This window comes from Neovison vison, chromosome 13 (assembly GCF_020171115.1).
Source record: "Neovison vison isolate M4711 chromosome 13, ASM_NN_V1, whole genome shotgun sequence".
Taxonomy (NCBI): domain Eukaryota; kingdom Metazoa; phylum Chordata; class Mammalia; order Carnivora; family Mustelidae; genus Neogale; species Neogale vison.
Window position 1 is genome coordinate 127,149,977 of NC_058103.1, and position 19,672 is coordinate 127,169,648.

At 38.3% G+C, this 19,672-nt stretch overlaps 1 protein-coding gene across 3 annotated transcripts in view; it reads left to right on the forward strand.

Annotated features, from left to right (window-relative positions):
* Positions 1-546: 546 nt before the first annotated feature.
* Positions 547-19,672, forward strand: part of GABRG3 (gamma-aminobutyric acid type A receptor subunit gamma3) — a 707,159-nt gene continuing 688,033 nt past the window's right edge. For all 3 annotated transcript variants that reach the window (XM_044232134.1, XM_044232135.1, XM_044232136.1), the window contains exons 1-2: positions 547-667; positions 5,938-6,086. In XM_044232134.1, the coding sequence (XP_044088069.1) occupies positions 615-667; positions 5,938-6,086 (202 nt within the window). In that variant the 5' untranslated portion in view covers positions 547-614. The remainder of the gene's footprint in view (positions 668-5,937; positions 6,087-19,672) is intronic.

The following is a 19,672-nucleotide window of genomic DNA, read 5'->3' on the forward strand; positions in this document are numbered from 1 at the left end:
CCAAGCCTCTCCTCTCCCGCTGAGCCCCGCCCCCTTCCCGGCCTCAAACTCTTGAGTCCATTCAAACCTTGCTTTCTTCGCTGCGCGCGTTGTCAGGCGTGTAATTGGGGAAACTCCTCCCCGCCGGGACCGCCTCGCCGGCGCTGCCAGAGGAACGGCCGCCTCGCTGCCCCCACCTCCGAGCGCGCGGCGGCCTCACACCGCGCGCACAGCCCACCGCCGGGGCACTGGCGCTCAGCTCGCGGCGGAGGGGGCAGTGCCTCGGCCGGCCGCGGGGCTGCAGGGCCAGGGACGGCCCGCGCCCACCAGCTCCAGCCACCAGGCTGCGCGGACCGGGCGCCCGAGCGCGGGCGGGGGGCGGCGCGCCGCGGTGGCCGGGTGTCCCGCGTGCGCCCCGCGGAGTCGCGCGCAGACCCGCCGGCCGTCGGGGGCGCGGCGGGCAGCCGGAGCCCACACCTGTCCGACCGCGGCTGCCGGGAGTCTGTGTGGCGCCGCAGTCCGTGGCACGGGAGGCAGGGAGAGAGAGGAGAGCGGGAGGAGGCGAGGCCCGTGCTTCGGCTGACGCCGCGCCCGGCTGGAGGCCCTGGACGCCGCTCCCCAAGCTCCACCGCACCATGGCCCCGAAGCTGCTGCTCTTCCTCTGCCTGTTCTCGGGCTTGCACGCGCGGTAAGTGGCGCCGGGGGCCCCACAGCCCCGGGCTCTGAGCCCGGCTGGAGGGCGGCGGGGGGCGCTGTCTGCCAGTAAGGAATCCCCGCGCGCCCCGCCGTCGGCTGGGTTGCGACATAGCCCGCTTGGGCCAGACCAGAAGAAGAGGGGAAGTCGGCCAGCACCTCACCTGTCCCATTGCCCCCTTACATGGCCGTCTGCCTTTCCAGGCTGGGTGGCTGCAGCCTTCCCTGCAACTGCGAATGTGGGGACTCTGAGATTAATGGGCTTCTCCTGAAGCTTTTAGGATCTGGTTGTTTTAAGGGGTTTTGAAAACCACTATCATAAAGAACCGAAGGTGTCTACCTCTTATTTACCCCCTTCCTACAAGTGTTCCAGGGGCGCGCGCGCGCACACACACACACATACACAGGCTGATATTCTGTATAATTTACATCATTGTGAAATCTCCCAGGAGCCAGAAGTCAAGATTTCCTAGCTGCCTAGTTTGGATCACACTGACAAAGAGCATCCAAGCTGGGGGCAGGTGGGAGAGGATTGGAACAAGGGGCTGTTTGCAGCCCCCCCGCCCGGCCAGGGCCTGCAAACACACACTGTACACATGCACCCCTTTTAGATGAGCCACTTTTTGCACACAGGAACATATACACCTTTACCCCATAAGGCAAACACGTTGAAATTGATAGTAAGGCTTCTGCCTGGTAACTGTAAGATATCATTTTACCCCAAATACCCTTAATCTGCCTCCTAAAACAGCAACCCACTGATGGGAGCTTAGAAACGCTCCTGGAAGGGATGAAGATGGCTCATTAGGATGGAAGGGCAGTGGAACCAGAAGAGTTAAACCCTATTGCTGTAAATAAAACTGGATATTCTGGGTTTGGTTTCTTTAATTCTGTCTCCCAGACTAGTTCTTTGGCCCATAGCCTGCAGACTTTGGAAATCAGAACAGCTCCATTACCCCCAACACCCTCATCCCAAGAATCTCGGGATGCCCCTTTCCCCAAAACATTCTTTGTTCATTTCCTGAGTCTGGAAGCCAGGGAGCTAGAGAGCCTTTCTATGGGCAGTTAGTCCTGCAGGTGTCAGCAAGCAATGTCAGGTCTTAGATTTTCATTTATATTTGTGAAGAAGGAAGGCACATTAACAAATCTTAGAAGACATAAAGGGACCCGCATTTTCACTCCCCACTTTTGACAGGGGTGTTTGACCCTGAGAAAGAAAACCCCAGTCCTCTCCTCCAAACCACTTATCCCTATTAAGATGTGAGAGTGTGAAAGGCAGACAATGTGCCAGAGACCGTGTCCGCTGGTGAAACGCAGGCAGCTCTCTCAACCAGGCATAGTACTCCTTGGGTCTTTCAACTCAAGTTTCTTCCTGTCTAAGAAGAGAGCTAGGGAAGCTTATGGAAGTGCACTTTCTGAAGTCAGCTCTGCCTGGATGTATCTCTGTTTAGAGGAAGAAAGACCAGCAGATGTCAACAGGCCTAATGTAGACGTCTGAAATATATAATCTTGATCTGAAGTTGCATCTGCGTGACCTTTCTGTTGCTGCCAGCTGCATGAAGTAACCTGCATTTCAGAGTTAGATAATTACATATAGTTTAGACTTATAGCTACTTAACATGCTACAAGGAAAGCTGCTTATTGTCCTCATTAGTATGTGTGCTTAGTAGGAAGATATCTTAGTATCTAACATGAAGTAGTCGGGTTTCTAAGGATTCCCAAATACATGAACAATTTCTTAAGATTCTTCATCCTTCCTTTTCACCAAAGCAGATGTAATGATATTAGTATGTTCTGTATCTTGGTTCATTCCCTGGCCTTTATAATAGAGGTTACATATCTGTTACAAAAAAAAAAAATCCAAATGTTAAACTAATTGCTTTGTTGTATGCCTCTCCTTTGTAAGTGTCTTTGTTCTTTGAATGGGTTTCACAGACATGTAAAGTAATCTGATGTCCAGTGTCATCTTTCAAAACTATTATTAATGCTGAAGGGGTTCTCGTTTGTCCTCTGGAATGCCTTTCTGGTGTTCAGAGTCCCTGGAAAAGGCTCTGACAGTTGTGCTCTGTGGTGATGGTTTGGTAACTCCATGGAGAGAAAAGCACCCTATTCCTGACACCCATGGATAAGCTCATTATGCGTTACAATGCACTATATCATGCCTGGACCCTGGTGATTCCTTGCAGACACTTAACTGCTTTCTGAGGTTTAGGAGTTCCTTTTAATGTTTAAAAATACTTCAGATTTTGTCTCTGTACTTCTAGTTGAAGAGAAGGTGTAAGACCTGAAAATAGCATCTGAAGATTGAACAGTTCTTTGACGATGACAATACATTGCTGATTTGTTTTTAAGAAAAGCTAATTGCAGTGATGGTATTTAAGATCCAACATTCCTGATAACAGAACACTCATAAAGATTATATATAGCCCACCTAGAATTTAGAAAAGCTGATCATTCTAGTTTTATTCATATTCTAGTGGGTCCTCTGAGACAAGATTTGTTTTTCATGAAAGGGAGGATTTTCCTGTGGGGCTGGTGGTCTGACACTTAGCACTGTGAGATTTCTACTTCATTCCCTAAAGTCCTGCAGCAAACTGACAGACGAGGATTGGGAGAAACTCCGTGTTGGTCTCTAAGAGGACAAGAGGATCTCTGCCCACACTTTGCCATTGTGTACCCCAACCCAGCTACTGCGCTGCAGGGGCTGGTTTACCTGCTGAAGGGGTGAGAGAGGACCCTGCTGCTTTTCCTTCCTCTTTCCCACTCTCACCTGCCTTGGCCTCTAAGGAAGAAGCTTACGCAATTTCAGGAAAACCCTCTCGTCACCACTAGAGGGAGAATTCGGCTCATTATAATACCTGCGTTTGAAGTAGCTCCAAGTCTTTTCTCAAAAACGAAGGCTGTGTGTATACAGAGCACTGATGAACAGATAGTGTGCTCAATCTATGTACATATGACCACTGGGGCAGTAGAAAATCACAGGGCATGGAGAGCACAGTCTGGCCTGTGCTGGTGAGCTGTCTTTGGGGATGGGGGAGGGGACACAGGGAGAGGGATAAGAGAGAAATGTAGGGGAGGGGAAGAGAAGAGAGAAGAGAGAGAAAGAGGCAGAGAGACAGAAGAGAGAGAGAGGAAAGCACTATGGTGGAGTTGGAACGTGTCTTGAGAATGTTGTGTATGATTCTGCCAAAGTGATCTGTCCCTCTGTCCGTAGTCCCTCCAAATGGTTTTGCCTCAGAATGAATTGCAGTGATTGCTTCCAGCTAACCATGTCCTGTAGAACCTGCTTCAACCTATTCCTTTTTTTCCAAGATGATAAAATTAATATCCCTGACAATATTTCTGATAAAATATTCTACAGTGACATTTTATATTCTGTAGTGTTATTTCTAAAAGTTCAATTTTACAAATAATGAAATGCAGCATATCACTTCTTGACTGTGTCCCAAACTTTTTAAGTTCCTATTGATGGCGAATGTTCAGTGCAAATAAAAACTCATAGCATTTTCTAGTTTCTGCGGATAATTTATTTTAACCTTCTAGCCAATAAAATATTCAAGAAATGGAAGTATAGTCTAAGATAAGCCTAGGAAAACCTTAAATGAATTCAATCTGCCAGACATATGCCATATACTCATTTTCAAAATCTCATATATATGTATATAGTCAAAAAAGGACCATACTATGTGACACTTCCCTAGTCTAGGTTAAGGCTAGGTAACACTCATAAATGAAGGGGAGGGAGGTGGGGGAATGGGTGAGCCTGGTGGTGGTAATTGAGGGCACATATTGCATGGAGCACTGGGTGTGGTGCATGAACAATGAATCTTGGAACATGAAAAATAATTAAAATAAAAAAGAGAAAGAAAAACTACTGTAATGTATTACATACATGACATATGCATATACTTACATATTATGTAAAGTCATGTATACTATTATACTATATATATAATTACATGATTATGATATTATTTATATGATTGTGAGCATTTAAACAAAGTAGAGGAAATGATTTTTTGAAATTTTTTTCTCTTCCTTTCTTTCATGTTCATTATGGAGAACTTAAGCAAATCCAGAAATTAACTTAAAGAAACTTGAGTCCCAGAGCACAACTGCCCTGGTATGATTTAACATTTTGGCTCCTGTGTGGGAAGCTAAACAGAAATGATCTCATACCAAGTCAGGACAAATAAACCTCAATACAATTTTCTATTCTAGATTTTGTTCTCTTTGGTGAAGAAAAAAGTCATTAAGGCATTTATATTGACAAAGTATAAGAAAACAAGCAAAGTTGTTTGTTGTTTTACAAGTTTTTCTTGCCTTTGTAAATGAAAGTCCACCTGGAAATGCTGCTGAAGGAGGCTTTCCTTTTTTCAAGCCCAAATGGTTGTGTTGTTGATTTGGCCTCACTCACTGAGAAAACTAGCTTGTCATTCTGAGGCCTCTCCATTCAAGTACTCCTGTCAGTGTGTATCACCCAGGAGAGGCGGCTGTCCTGCTACACGAGACAAGCTCAGATATGCTCAAGCATTCATTTCAGCCTATTTATTAAGAGGCCAAATGATTAAGACATATTAGAAAGTCTTTTCTTTAATTTTTAATATCTGTATTAATCTGCTCTGTAGGAAATGAATCAGTTTTTGTTGTAAGAGGTAAAATTACCAGAGGGTATTCTCTAAACATCATCTTTGTTCCTTGCCACCACACATGAGTGCTGGCCAAGCAGACCACCTCATCACATCCCCATGTATCTAGAATGAAGGTTTCAGTCTCCTTAAGAAGCACAAAAGTTAGACTCAGCTATTTTCAGTGAGTGCGATTCTGCAAAAGCAATTCTCACCTTCAACTAAAACGAGGTCTTGGCAGTAGGGGATGGAAACAACATCATAAAGTCACCATTTGACAAACATCTGGAAGGTTGAACCTTCAGAGGTTCTCAGGGTGGGACCAAACATGGCTGATTGCTTGCTGTTTGATCTTCTGGCATTGATTTGCTTATCATTTTGCCTATAGCTTACCAAAGACGAGGAATCATTTTGTGACATTTAATGAAAACATTATGACATGTTAAGAGCAGTGGCATTCCTCCTATTGGATTCTTTCTAAATGGTGTTTTGTTTTCATTTTAGAGGTAATCCATTGATTGGGCTGTGAGTATTGGGGACTGTCTACTTATGTCAGTGGTGCTTGAGTGAGCCAAGCTTAAGACATTTCCTGGCCCCTGCTGCAACTTATACTTCACTCTTTGTGCCATAATTACAGGTCCAGAAAAGTGGAGGAGGATGAATATGAAGATTCATCATCAAACCAAAAGTGGGTCTTGGCTCCAAAATCCCAAGACACTGATGTGACTCTTATTCTCAACAAATTGCTAAGAGAATATGATAAAAAGCTGAGGCCGGATATTGGAAGTGAGTGTTGATGTTTGTTATTCTAATAGAAAATATACCATGATGATATATTTTTTAAGTTTTTTTTGTTTTGAATATTTACAGATTCACAGGAAGTTGCAAAGATGGTGCAGAGTCACAGAATTTATGAGTGTAGTATGACAGCAAAGCCAGGAAATTGGCATGGGTGCAAGGTGTATGCATGATTTCATGTCATTTTATTGTGTGTGGATTTGGTGGAAGGATCACGGCAATCAAACTACAGAACTGTTTCATCATCATAAAGATCCACTCCTGCTGCCTCTTCATAGTCTCACCCACCTCCCTCCTCCAAAATTCCTAAACCTTGTCAGCCACTATTTGTTATTTCTGTGTTTTGGTCATTTTTAGAATGCCACATACTTGCAATCGTTCAGTATGTGACCTTTTGAGATAGAATTTTCTTCCCTCAGCAACGTGATTTGGAGATCCATTCAAGTTGTTGTGTGTGTTACAATACACACAGTAGTAGTGTGTACTAGTAGTAGTTCTTTCTTATAGCTAAGCAATCTTCCATGCCAGGAAGAAACACCTATTGAGAAATATTTTTGTTGCTTCCAGTTTTTGTTTATTACAAATAAAATGACTACGTGCATTTGTATTCAGCTTCATGCATGGAAATATGATTTCATTCCCTAGGATGAATGCCCTGGAGTAGTATGATTACTAGGTTGTATGATGAATGTTTAGTTTTTTAAAGAAACTGTCATACTTTTTTTTCCAAAGTGTCTGTACCATCTTCTAGTCAAACCAGTAATGTTTGAGAGATCCAAGTTCTCTGTCTTCACCAGCAATGAGTATTGTCACTATTTTTTTAAAATTTTACTTACTCTAATAAATCTAATAGGTTGATGCTTCATTGTTGGTTTGATTTGAATTTTCCTGATGATGGTTAATGATATTGAACTTCTTTTATGTGCTTATTTGCTAGCAATATATCCTCTTTATTGAAATATCTCTTTATTTTAGTTGCCTTTAAAAACTGGATTATTTTGTTTTGTTTATTTTTTTTTCTGTTAAATTACTGAGTCCTTCATATAATCTAGGTAAGATTCCTTTGCCAGATGTAGTTTGCAGATGTTTTTCTCTCAGTATATAGCTTATCTTTTTATTCTTTTAACAAGATCTTTCACCAAGGGAAAGTTTTTAATATTGATGAAATTCAATTTATTGATTTTTAAATACTTTTTGGGACATACTTTTGAAGTAATGACTAAGAACTCTTCATTAAGCCCTAGTTCCTGAAGATCTTCTCCTTTGTTTTCTTCTGAAAGTTTTATAATTTTGTGTTTTACATTTAATTCATTATCTGTCTTTATATAAAATCAGTGTGCGAGGTTTAGAGCTGAGTTCCCCCCGCCATTCCCCCTCCCCACCCCGGCTATGGGTATCCAGTTCCTCTATCACCATTTATTGAAAAGTCTATCTTTCTTTTGTTGAATTCCATTTATAACATTTGCCAAAAATCAACCAGCATAGGCTATTTCTGGATTCTCTATTTTGTTCTATTTATCTATGTGTCTATCACTGTGTCAATACCCACTTTCTTGATTGCTATAGTTACATAATGAGACTTGAAATTGGGTAGATTGATTCAACCTCTTTATTCCTCTTTTTAAAAATTATTTTAACTCTTATAAGCCATTTATTTTCCATATAAATTTTAGAATTATCTTGTCTATATCTAGAAAATCTTTTCTGGTAAGTCTCTCTATCTAAGTATCTTTATTCCCAAACTCTGTCAGTTTGGGAAAAATGCCATCTGCACTATGTTGAGTATTCAAATCCACAAATGTGATATGTCTTTCCATTTTAGATCTTCTTTAATTTCTTGCATCCAGTATTTTATAGTTTTTAGTATACAAGTTCTGTATATATTTTGTTAGATTTACACCTAAATATTTCATGGTTTTGGAGTAATTATAAAAGGTACTGTATTTTAAAATTTCCTTTTCCCTATGTTCATTGCTAGATATATAGAAATACAGTTAATTTTTGTGTAGTGATTTTGTGTTCTCTCACTTGCTGAAACTCACTCACTAGCTTAAGCAAGTTTTATGTGTTTGTTTTTTGATACATTCCTTGGGATTTTTCTGTACATGCCATCATGTCATATGGGAAGTTTTATTTCTTGCTTCCCAATTTTTATGTCTTTTATTTTATGTTATTGCTTTATTTCACTGACTGGAATTTCCAGTCATCACTGAACAGTACTGGTGTGAATGGACAACTTGCTTTACTCCAGATCTTAGAGGAAGGACATTCAGTCTTTCACTATTAAGTGTAATGTTAGCTGTATTTTTGTATATATATTTTTTTATCAAATTGAGGGAGTTCCCTTTATATCTGGTTTTCTGAAAGTCATTTTTTTTCCTTTAATCATGAACAGATGTTGAGTTTTGCCAAATACATTTTAAGCATCATTAGATGAGATCATGTGACTTTTTTGGGGGGGCAGTTAATATGGTGGATTAGGTTGAGTGATTTTCAAATATTGAACCAATCTTCCAACCCTAGAATAAGCCTCACAGCATTATATGTTTGATAATATTCTTTTTAAAAACATTTTTTTAAAATATATTGCTGAATTTTACTTGCCAGTGTTTTGTTAAGGATGTTTGCTTCTCTATTCATGAGGAACATTGGTCTGCAGGTTTCTGTTTCCTTTTTTTTTTTTTTTTTTTTGACAATCTGTTTGGTTTGGTATCAGGTAATACTAATTTCACAAGATAAATTAGGAAGTGCCCTCTTCTGTTTTCTGGAAAAGATTGTGCAAAATTTTGTGTAAACTTCAATATTTTATAGAATTCTCCTGCAATATTCTCTGGATCAGGAGATTTCTGGAGTTTTGTCATTAGAAATTAATTTCTTTAATAGGTATAAGTCTCTTCAACTTACCAATTTTATATTAGGTAAGTTGTGATCATTTGTGCTTTTTAATAAATCGGTCCATTTCTCTTAGGATGTTAATTTATATGTGTAAAATTGTTCATGATATTCCTTTATGATCTTCTTAATATCTTTATGACCTATAATATATCTCCTGCTTCATTTTTGATATTAGTAATTTGTGTCATCTGTCTTTTTTCTTTGTCATCTTGCTAGAGGTTTGTTTGATTTACTTTTTCACAGAACTACCTTTTTGTTTCATTGTTTTTCTCTATTATTTTTCTGTTTTCAGCTTCACTAAACTTCACTTTTATTTTTATTATTTGCTTTTTTCTGTTTGCTTTGGGTTTATTTTGAAGCTTTTCTTTTTTGAGATAGCACTTATTTTTTGACGTGAGACTATTTTCTAATGTAAGCAGTGGTGCTTCAAATTACCCTCTCTGCACTGCTTTAGCTAGTCTCTCACAGATTTGGGTATGTTGAACTTTCATTTTTATTAAGTTCAATGCATTTATTTCCCTTGAGAATTTTTTTCCTTGACTCAGATTATTTATTTTTATATATATATATATATTTATTAAAGATTATTTATTTATTTATTTGACAGAGAGAGATGACAAGCAGGCAGAGAGGCAGGCAGAGAGAGAGAGGAGGAAGCAGGCTCCCTGCTGAGGAGAGAGCCCGATGCGGGGCTCTATCCCAGGACCCTGGGATCATGACCTGAGCCGAAGGCAGCAGCTTAACCCACTGAGCCACCCAGGCACCCCGACTCATATTATTTAGAAGTGTGTTTTTCTTTTCCAGATGTTTGCAAATTTTCCCGTTATCTGTTACTGATTTCTAGTTTGATCCTTTTATAATCAGAGAATATAGTCTATATGAGTTAAATTCATTTGAATTTGTCTGTCTTTGATTTATGACCCAGACTATGGTTTATTTTGGTGAATGTTCCATGGAAACTTGAGAAGAATGTATGTTCTATTTGTTATTGAATGGATTGGATCCTGTTGTTTGATGGTATTGTTGCATTCTTCTATATCTTTGCTGATTTTGTGTTTGGTTTTTCTATCAGTTATTTTGATAAGTTAACAAGAGATAGACTAAAAAGTAGATTCTGATCTAAGACCAAGACAAGAGTGGTGTGTTTGACCAGGAGAGAACTGCATACAGTTATTTGTATAGGCCTGTGCCATATTCATGATGATGATCAAAGACCATGGGGTTGTGGCAGACATATTGTTCATAGGATGAACCCAATAAGAAGACTTATTTCTTCTCCGTGGGCCTCAGTTTCATTTAGAGCCCAGCAGCTTGCCAGCTCACATACTACCCCAGCCGGTTTATTCCTATGTCTTTCCAACTTTGAGGCTCAGGTGTCTAATTTATCAGTAGCAGGACATAGTACTACCTTGGTTCCAGTAGGCATAAACATCAAAACCCTTGTGGTGTAGTGAGCAGAGGGCTTAGAGATGCATATCCTCTGCATTACTGGAGCAGTCAAGTCATCATTACATGTTTCTGTTGTCCTTTCCATACAGTAAAGGAAGGGGACCAAATTACTTGTAAACTTCCTTCCAGTTTTAAGATAGTTATTCAGTAAGCAATACATCTAAATTACCATTTCACAAGGTTCATAAATTCAATTGTCACCACCTTTCCTCCTTCATAATTATATGAAGGGTCTATCTAGTGTGAAGAGTGTGCAACAGTTCTGTATTTATATAGAAAGAGAAGATTGAGAAAATGTTGCCAATTTCTTCATTAATTGTCAGACACTGTGCTTGACCTTACAGGAACAATAACTAAGACTTGTTCCCTGCATTTCTGATAAGTCCTTTACTTATCTTGTGCTATACTACAGCACTACACTTTCCATCTATGGTACTATTCAGTACCATGTTTGTCTTCTGTGGTGGAAAATTGGACATGGGTAGAAAGTGGATGAGCTCAGCTTCCCACCCAGGTCTCTGAAGATAGCTGAATCATTTAGCCACTGTGCTAGTTGTAGAAAATGCCAGGTGATTCTATTCAGAAACAGGAAACCCCTCTTACACACGCACGCACACACACAACAAAACCTCAGAAGGGGATGTACTAAGCCTTCGTCATGTACAACAGGCAAGCAGAATTCACAGTACTAGGGGTTTTATTTTTCTACTGTGTACATAAGAATTGTGAATTTTCTAAGTGAAACAGCGTAATACACACTAAGAAAGAATGCTTTTTAAAATGGCAACTCTTCTAAAACCTCATGTCATCAGAAGGTCTTTGTAATCTTTGAAAGAGATTTAAAAAACAACTAAATATAAATCCATAAAGCAGGATGCTCCTTTTTTGTTTCTTGACTTTAAAGTTCCACCAAGCACTTTGTCATGATCCCTGGGGCAGCAGAGTGACCTGATGGAAGTCTGCAGGATCACTGGTGCGTTTTAGGATTCCTCTTCCTGTCTCATTTAAATGCTAAATAATGTCTGAGTGGCAGAATCCAGCAACTCACTGATCCTCAGTCAGAATTACTGCCCCAAAACAGCTCTTCTGGTCAAAGATACTGAATTATACACCATTTTCTTTCATGGTTTAGAAGGACTCTGCTTTAAAGGACAATTTCCTATAAAAATCTGAATTTCTTTTCTTTTTTTTTTTCATGACTTTTTTCACTTGCAACCTATTTGTTACAACCATTATGCCTTTTCCTCAAGGCACAATCATCCTGTATTACATAACATAGTGCCATACAAGGATTTACCACTAGTTTACTGCAATTACCAGTTTATTTGCTCGCTTCTCCTACCCTCTCCCTCCCTCTCTCAGTCAGTCTGTTTGCTGTGCTTTCACTCTGTGCCAACCTCTGGGCCATGGATGTGTGGGGAGGAAAGCAGATACTTGGGTTTTTCTGAAGGGGAGGCTAGAGGGAAGGGTCCTGAAGACAAGCATGTAGGAGTCTATATTGGCATATTCAGATTCCTAGTTTTCAGTAAGGCAAGCCTGTTTAAGGTACTTGTTAGTTTAAATTCCTTGAAAACTCCATTTAAATTCTAGGATAAATCCAAGCCCTTAGAATGACATAAAGCAGGAAGCCGCTACTTGGCCCTTGCTTACTTCTCTGCTTTCACTTCCTCACACTCCACATCTCACATGTTATACCCTTTGGAGACACAAAAACCTCCTGCTTTCCTTATCTGGATGCTTGCTTTTACTGTTCTCTCATTCCAGCATGTGGTTCTCTTAACACACTTCTCCCTGTTTTGCACTGAGCTCTTTCCTACCTTTCTTCAAGCCTTGAAGTTACCTCCTATTGGAAGCCTTCTTCCATCATCTGTCCCCACTCTCACCTCCCTGCCAGTGTGGATCAAGTGTCTTCTCTGCATTTCTTCTAGCATCACTTTCTCATCTGTACAATAGGTACATTTTGAAGAACCGTCTTGAAGATGGCATAATGTGGTGCAGCCATGAAATAGCTTCTGCAACATTTTTGTGTACTTTCCACAGTTCTGCAGCTGGAAATTGATCTTCTTTCCCCCCACCCCAGGACACAGTTCCCAGTTCCTAACTATAGATATATCAGGGTACATTGGCATATCCCAACATACGTAGTCCAACTGCATCCACAAAGATCCAACATCAGGAAATAGATAAAACGGCTCATCACTGTTATTGTCCACAATAAATAGATGGAATCGAACAGACTCATTTATGTTGCACAGAAGTAACATATCCACACATAATTTTCTACGTAATTTTCATAATACAAATTGTGATCATTGTGTTTTAAAAATACTCATTATTTTCCAGCTATTATCACTCTTCAACTAACTTTTAAATTATGGATGTATCTGTTTTAGTTCCCCGTCTTTAACTATCCATCATTCTAAGTAATACTTCAGCTATGTCCTTTACTAGTTCAGGGTTATTCAGGGTATCATTTATCTCAGGAACAGATCTTGTCATGTGAACTCGAAAAGGCCAGAGGAGGATAAACCTTCTAATAAGAGAATTGTGAAAAGGAAAGGAAATGAACCTGAGTGAATTTCTCTCCCTTCAGGGTTTGAAGAAATTTGAACCAGTCTCCTGAAAATAGAGTATTTCAGAATACAAATTCCCTGACTGTAATCTGGATAGTCTATACCAAATACAGTCAGTACTGGGAAAAATAAAAGGTTATGTGTTGGGTTTTAAAGGTGAATGAACACTGAATACAGGCACAATGAATAAAAATGACTCATGAACCCTTTTAATTAAGGCAGAACATCTGAATAATCTTTTCTTGGCTATGTCCATGACAAGAGGGATTAATTTTTCTATTCCTCTTCTTCAGGCATTTGTCTATCTGGACTTCTTTTCCAGGCTTTTCTAAAGCTTATTTTCCCAGTTTAGTTAAAATTTCTTCTAAATGTGGAGTGACGAGCGTCCAATATGAGAAGAAGCTGTTTGCATGAGTGAGAAGGTGAGCTTTGCATTGCTATAACTTACTGGCAAAAGACGGAGAAACCCCAGCCTCCTCCTCAGTGGGGAATACCCCACTGGATGAGAGGCCACTTGGGCTTCTTTTCTTCACACTTTCCAGAGCTGGACATGGCCACTGGACGCTGATTCAAGAGTACTGAAGTGACAGGACCATTTTCTTGCTAGCGGGAGCTCCTGCCCATTCCAGGGTCACATTCCTGGATGTGAAAGCGGGGAAGGACAATGACTAAGTAGTGGGAATATGACCCCAGATAGGTCAGGAGTTAGTTTTGTGGCAGATAATGTATGTTAAACAACTAAAAGACATACCAAGTGGACTTTGAAGTATAATTTTTAAACCACACCTTATCATGTTGTTCTTTAAGATCTTTCAGTGCAGAATTATGAGGATGATTGAGTAACCTAAGAACTATAAAAAAAAATGCCTAAAGACTATTGGTCGCAGATGTGATCTCTCTGAGAGGGGCCCTGATTATCAGCCAGTAGAAAAGCAGAGAAAACCCTCCTGTGTTTCTGGGCTGGTTCCTGGTGTATGTAGATGTGACAGCCTCTGTCAGGACCTGCCATAGGACTTTGAGAGTTTAGGCTGGATCACAGAATTTGAGAGACTTTTGAAATGTGTGAAGGACTGTACAAACAATCAAATGTATCAAGATATGATGTATAATGGATATATACAGTTGTCCCTCATCCTGATGGTTTTTATGTTTCTAAGAAGAAAATAAGAGACATAAGGTTTTAATCTGAAGGAATGAAATACAAGTGTTGAAGGTGGGTGCTTGTATGCCAGAGGAAGAGATTGTTGATTTGTTGATTTTGGGGTCACTAAAGCATAGCAACTTGATCGACCACAATCTAAGTGCCTCAGCTGGGTACTGATTTTCAGATGATATTTCTAACTATCTATTCCTGTCTTAATGCACATCAGATGACTGTCTCAACTGTACATTTGTGTTAGGTCGGTTAGTCTTCATCTAAAACCACAGTGTACTATCCAGACGGGTAAGTCGTCGTTTCCCAACAATTACTGTATATCCAGAAAATAATTCAAATATATTCACTCCATTCTCAGAACAGATGTAGGAGGAGAGGAAACAGACATTCTTAATTGCTGTGCTCAAAGTAAAAGCTATTACTGTAGACTTAGTTAACTGATTTTCTCACAAAGTTAATTCAAATGCATAGGGAGGTGGAGAACAAATTTTGTGGAGAAATACCTGTCATCTCTGTGGGAGAGTAATTAGGCATCCAGAGGATGCTGGGTTAAGACCCATTACCTCAGCTCAACACATGTTGGTAAGTGACCCTTCCCCACATAATCCCTACCATTTTGGACATTTTTCACACATATAGCTTAACATTTAGGATTTCACCATGGCACTCTACCTAAGGCAGAATTCTGCATAAGGCAAGGCTATATGAGAGCATATCCCTATAGTCTGGTTCATTAAAAAAAAGAGTTTTTTACTAGGCTATATTTTTTCTTGTAGGAGACATATAATGGGATCTCAATGCACAAGTATTTTTTTTTTATCTGTAATTTGGTAAATAACTCTGATCACATGTCCCTAGGAATAATCTAATGACTGGACTTGATTTGAATATGCAATTTAGTTTATAGAATAACAAGTGATCTGTTTCTTATGTTTATTCATTACCACTGCAGGAATTGAGCAAAATAGCTTCATATGGCTTAGAGAAGGTTTGAGTGAGAAAAGAGCTGGACCCAAATAATGGGTTCCTCTAGCAGTTGCCAGCAGATTCACTTAGAGATACAACCTCACTGGCCTGTAGGCTTCCACCTCTAAATGGGATAATTAAAACTATATCCGAGTCCTGTTGTAAGAATTGTAGATTATAACACCTGACCCCTAGAGAGAGAACAGAATGTGTCATGTGCCTTCCACCCACTGTATTCCTAGACCTACACCTGTTTTGGCTACTGTTTCAGCCTAGTTTATGAGTCGTGAAGTAGAACTCTCAGGCAGCTACACTATCAAAAAAGCTTTGTCTTAGATCGAGATTTCTTTTCATCTGTTGGCATTTCATCAGTATGTAATTAACATCTTGATCCAAAATATCTTACAGATCCTTTTATAAAGTATTACTGTGCCCATACTGATTAGGTTGTTATCCTACTAATTCACATTTGAGGGACAAATGCAGATGGGATAATCATAGTTTCATAGAATATCATGGCTTGAAGAGATTCTAAAGGAAATCTGTCCAACGGTTTATGAATTATATCTGAATTACCTTGGGAGCTCTTTAAAATACAGAGATGAGGCCTGACCCCAAGGCATACTATAGAATATTATTTTTCTGTTTTCTAGTTCACTGATTTTCACTTAGATCTGTATTATTACCATTCTTAGACTTGCTTTAAATTTAATTTGCTTTATTTTTAGTTCCTTAAAGTGGAAGATGAACTTGCAGATTTGAGACCTTCTTAACTAATTTTAGTGTATAATGCTATAAATTCCTCCTAAGCAATACTATAGTGACAGTATACAGATTTCAGTATTTTGATTTCATTTACATTCAATTAAAAAAATACTAATTTCCTTTTTGATTTCTTCTTTCACCCATGCATGGTGTTCATTTAGATATGTGGCATTCATTTTCCAAATATTTGAGATTTTTCCAGTTATCTTTTTGTTTTTGATTTCTAATTAAAATCCACTGTGGTTAATGAATACACTCTGTATAACTTGGATCTTTTTAAATTTACTGAGACTTGTTTCATGGGCCAGGATGATCTATATTTGTGTGCACTTGGAAAGAATGTGTATTCTGCTATTTGAGGTGGAGTGTTGTGTAATTAGATTAGGTGAAGTTAGTTCATATTTATTTTTTAAGATTTTATTTATTTATTTGAGAGAGAGAGAGAGAGACAGAAATCGTGAGAGATAGCATGAGTGAGGAGGAGAGGGAGAAACAGGCTCCCCATTGAGCAGGGAACCTGACACAGGGCTTGATCTCAGGACCCTGGAACCATGATCTGAACTGAAGGCAGACATCTAACAATTAAACCACCCAGGTGCCCCAGTTCATATTTTTATAGAGATCTACTTGCTGATTTACTATTTTTGTTGTTGTTGTTGTTATTGAAATACAGTTAACATATGTTATATTAGTTTCAGGTGTACAATGTAGTATTGTGTGCTTACCACAATAAGCAGAGTTACCATGTGTCACCATATGACATTAAAATATTATTAACTATCTTCCCCATGCTGTACTTTTCATCTTCATGGCTTATTTATTACTTAGTGATTTTTAAAAACCTATTTTTATCAATTATTGAGGGTAGGGTATTGAAACCTCTGGCAATAACTACAGTTCTGTCTATTTCTCTTTATAGAATCAGTGTTTGATTCAGAAATTTAGAATCCATTATAAGGGTAGAAGCATTTAGGATTTTTATGTCCTTTTGATCAATTGACCACATCATCATTAGAAAATGAATATCCTTATACCTGCAATATTCTTTTTTGTGAAATCTACTTTGATGTTAAATTAAACACTCCAGCTTTCTTTCGCCTAGTTTTAGTATAGTACAGGTCTTCCCATTCTTTTACTAATAATCTATATTCGTCATTAGGTTTAAAATGTGCTTCTTGTAGACACCATACAGGTTGGTTTTGCTTTCCTAACATTCAGTCTATCAATCTCTGCATTCTAATTGGAGTCTTTAGACCATTTACATTTATTGTAATTAATGTGATTAGATTTAAGTCTGTTGACTTTTTATTGATTTTCTACAGATTCTGTCTGTTGTTCCTTTTCCCCTCTTTTTATGATTCTCTTTAATTTCCTTTGTTATTATCTATTATCACTTATTTTGCTATTTTAGTGGTTGCTTTAAAAGTTTGTAGTATAATTTTTAACTTATCACAGTCTACCTCTAGGTGATTTTATACCAGTCTACACATAGTTATAAATGTGTGTGTGTGTATGGATACGTATTTCTATATTTCATCATTTTCCTTCTACATAAAGGACTTCCTCTGACTTTTCTTTCAGTATGAGTCTGTTATGATGAGTTTTTCAGCATTTGTAAACTTGAAAATATTTTTAGTTTACTTTAAAAAAATCTTTATTGAGATATAATTCATATACTCAAAATTCATTCAATTAAAGCATACAGTTCAGTGGTTTTTATTTTTGTTTGTTTGTTTATTTTTATGTATTTGAAAGACAGAGAGTGAGTCAGAGAGAGAGCTTGAGCAGGGGGAGGGCAGAGGATGAGAGAGAAGCAGACCCACTGCTGAGCAGGGACCCCCTACTCAGGACACTGGGATCATGACCTGAGCTGAAAACAGAAGCTGAACTGACTGAGCCACCCAAGGGCACCTTAATGGTTCTTAAATATTCAGCACATTCTGCTTCCATAATTTAGTTTAATAACATTTTCTTTTCTTTCTTTCTTTTTTTTTAATTTTTATTTTTTTATTTGAGAGAGAGGGAGGGAAAGTGCACAAGTTGTGGGAGGGACAGAGGGAGAGTGACAGGGGAAGCAGACTCCCCATTGAGTGCCCACTGTGGGACTCCATCTCAGGACCCTGAGATCAAGACCTGAGCTGAAATCAAGATTTGGACACTTAACTAGATGAGCATCCAGGCGCCCCTAGATTGAAAACCTTTTCATCATTCCCCCAAAAGACAAATATCTATTAGCAGTCACTATTCATTCCTACAACCTCCCACTTTGGGCAGTAGGCAACCAGTAATCTCATTTACATCTCTTATGATTTGCCTGTCCTGGACTTTGCATATAAATGGAACAGAATATGTGCATTTTTGTGACTGGCTTCTATTACCTAGCATAATTTTTAAGGTTCATTTATATGATAGCAGGTATCAATATTTCATTCTGAATAATATTTATTGCATGGGTGTATTTTGTTCATCCCATCATCAATTAATAATAACAAGGTTCAATAAGGTATTAAGATTGTTTTCACTTTTGGCTGGTTTCAATAATGCTTCTATAAATATGTGTGTATGGGTGAAAATTTTCTGAGTTATTTCTTTTTTTACCTATTGTTTATTTAGAAGTGCATTATTTATTTTCCACATATATGTGAATTTATCAAATTTCTTTGTTATTGATTTCTAATATAATTCTATTATAATTGAAGAACACATTTTGTATGATTTCAGTCCTTTTACATCTATCAAGTCTTGTTTTATAACATATCATATTATTCTAGCATGTTTTATGTGCATCTAAGGAAAATACATATTCTGCTGTTGTTTGATGGAGTGTTCTATAGAAGTCTATTAAATCTTGTCATTTTGTAGTGTTGGTCAATTTCTCTGTTTCCCTGTCAATTGCTGTCTAGTTGTTCTATGCATTATTGAAAATAGAGAATTGAAGCAAGGTATCATATACTGAATTATCTATTACTTCTTTCAATTACATTAGTTTTATTCCTAATGTAATTTGGGCTGGGTTAATAGTTATAGTTACTGCATTTGTCAATATATTGACTCTTTATAATTATGAAATATTCCTCTTAATTTCTAGTAACATTTTAAAAAAGTATTTTGTCTAATATTACTGTAGTTATTCCAATTTCCTACAGTGCTGTTCGCATAATACATCCTTTTCCATCTTGTTGATTTCACACTATTTGTATCTTAGAATCTAGAATGTTTCCTCGGAACCAAAAAAGTATTGGATCTTATTTTTATATTCATTTGGATTGTACTATTTAGTCATTTTACATTTAATGGTATTATTATTACAACTAGACTTCTGACATTTTGCTTTTCGTTTTCTATGTCTTATTTGCTTGTTTGCTTGTTTCTTTGTTTATTTATTCATTTTCTTTGGGTTCCTTTACTACTTTCTTTTATGTTAAATGGATACTTCATGTATAACATTTTAATTTCCTTAATGACTTAAAAAAATAATATTTTTCAACAGCACTTTTCGGTTTACAACAAAATTGAGAGGAAAGTACAGAGATTTCCCATATACCTCCTGTCCCCCACACATGCTTTGCTCATTATCAACATCACCACAAGAATTGTATAAATTCTAAGGACAAGCCTACATTGATGAATCATAGTCACATAGAGAACATAGTTATCTTAGTTTCACTCTTGGTGTTATACATTCTGTGGGTTTGGACAAACGTATAATGACCTGTATCCATCATTATAATGTCATGAAGAGTATTTTCACTGCCTTAAAAATCCTCTGA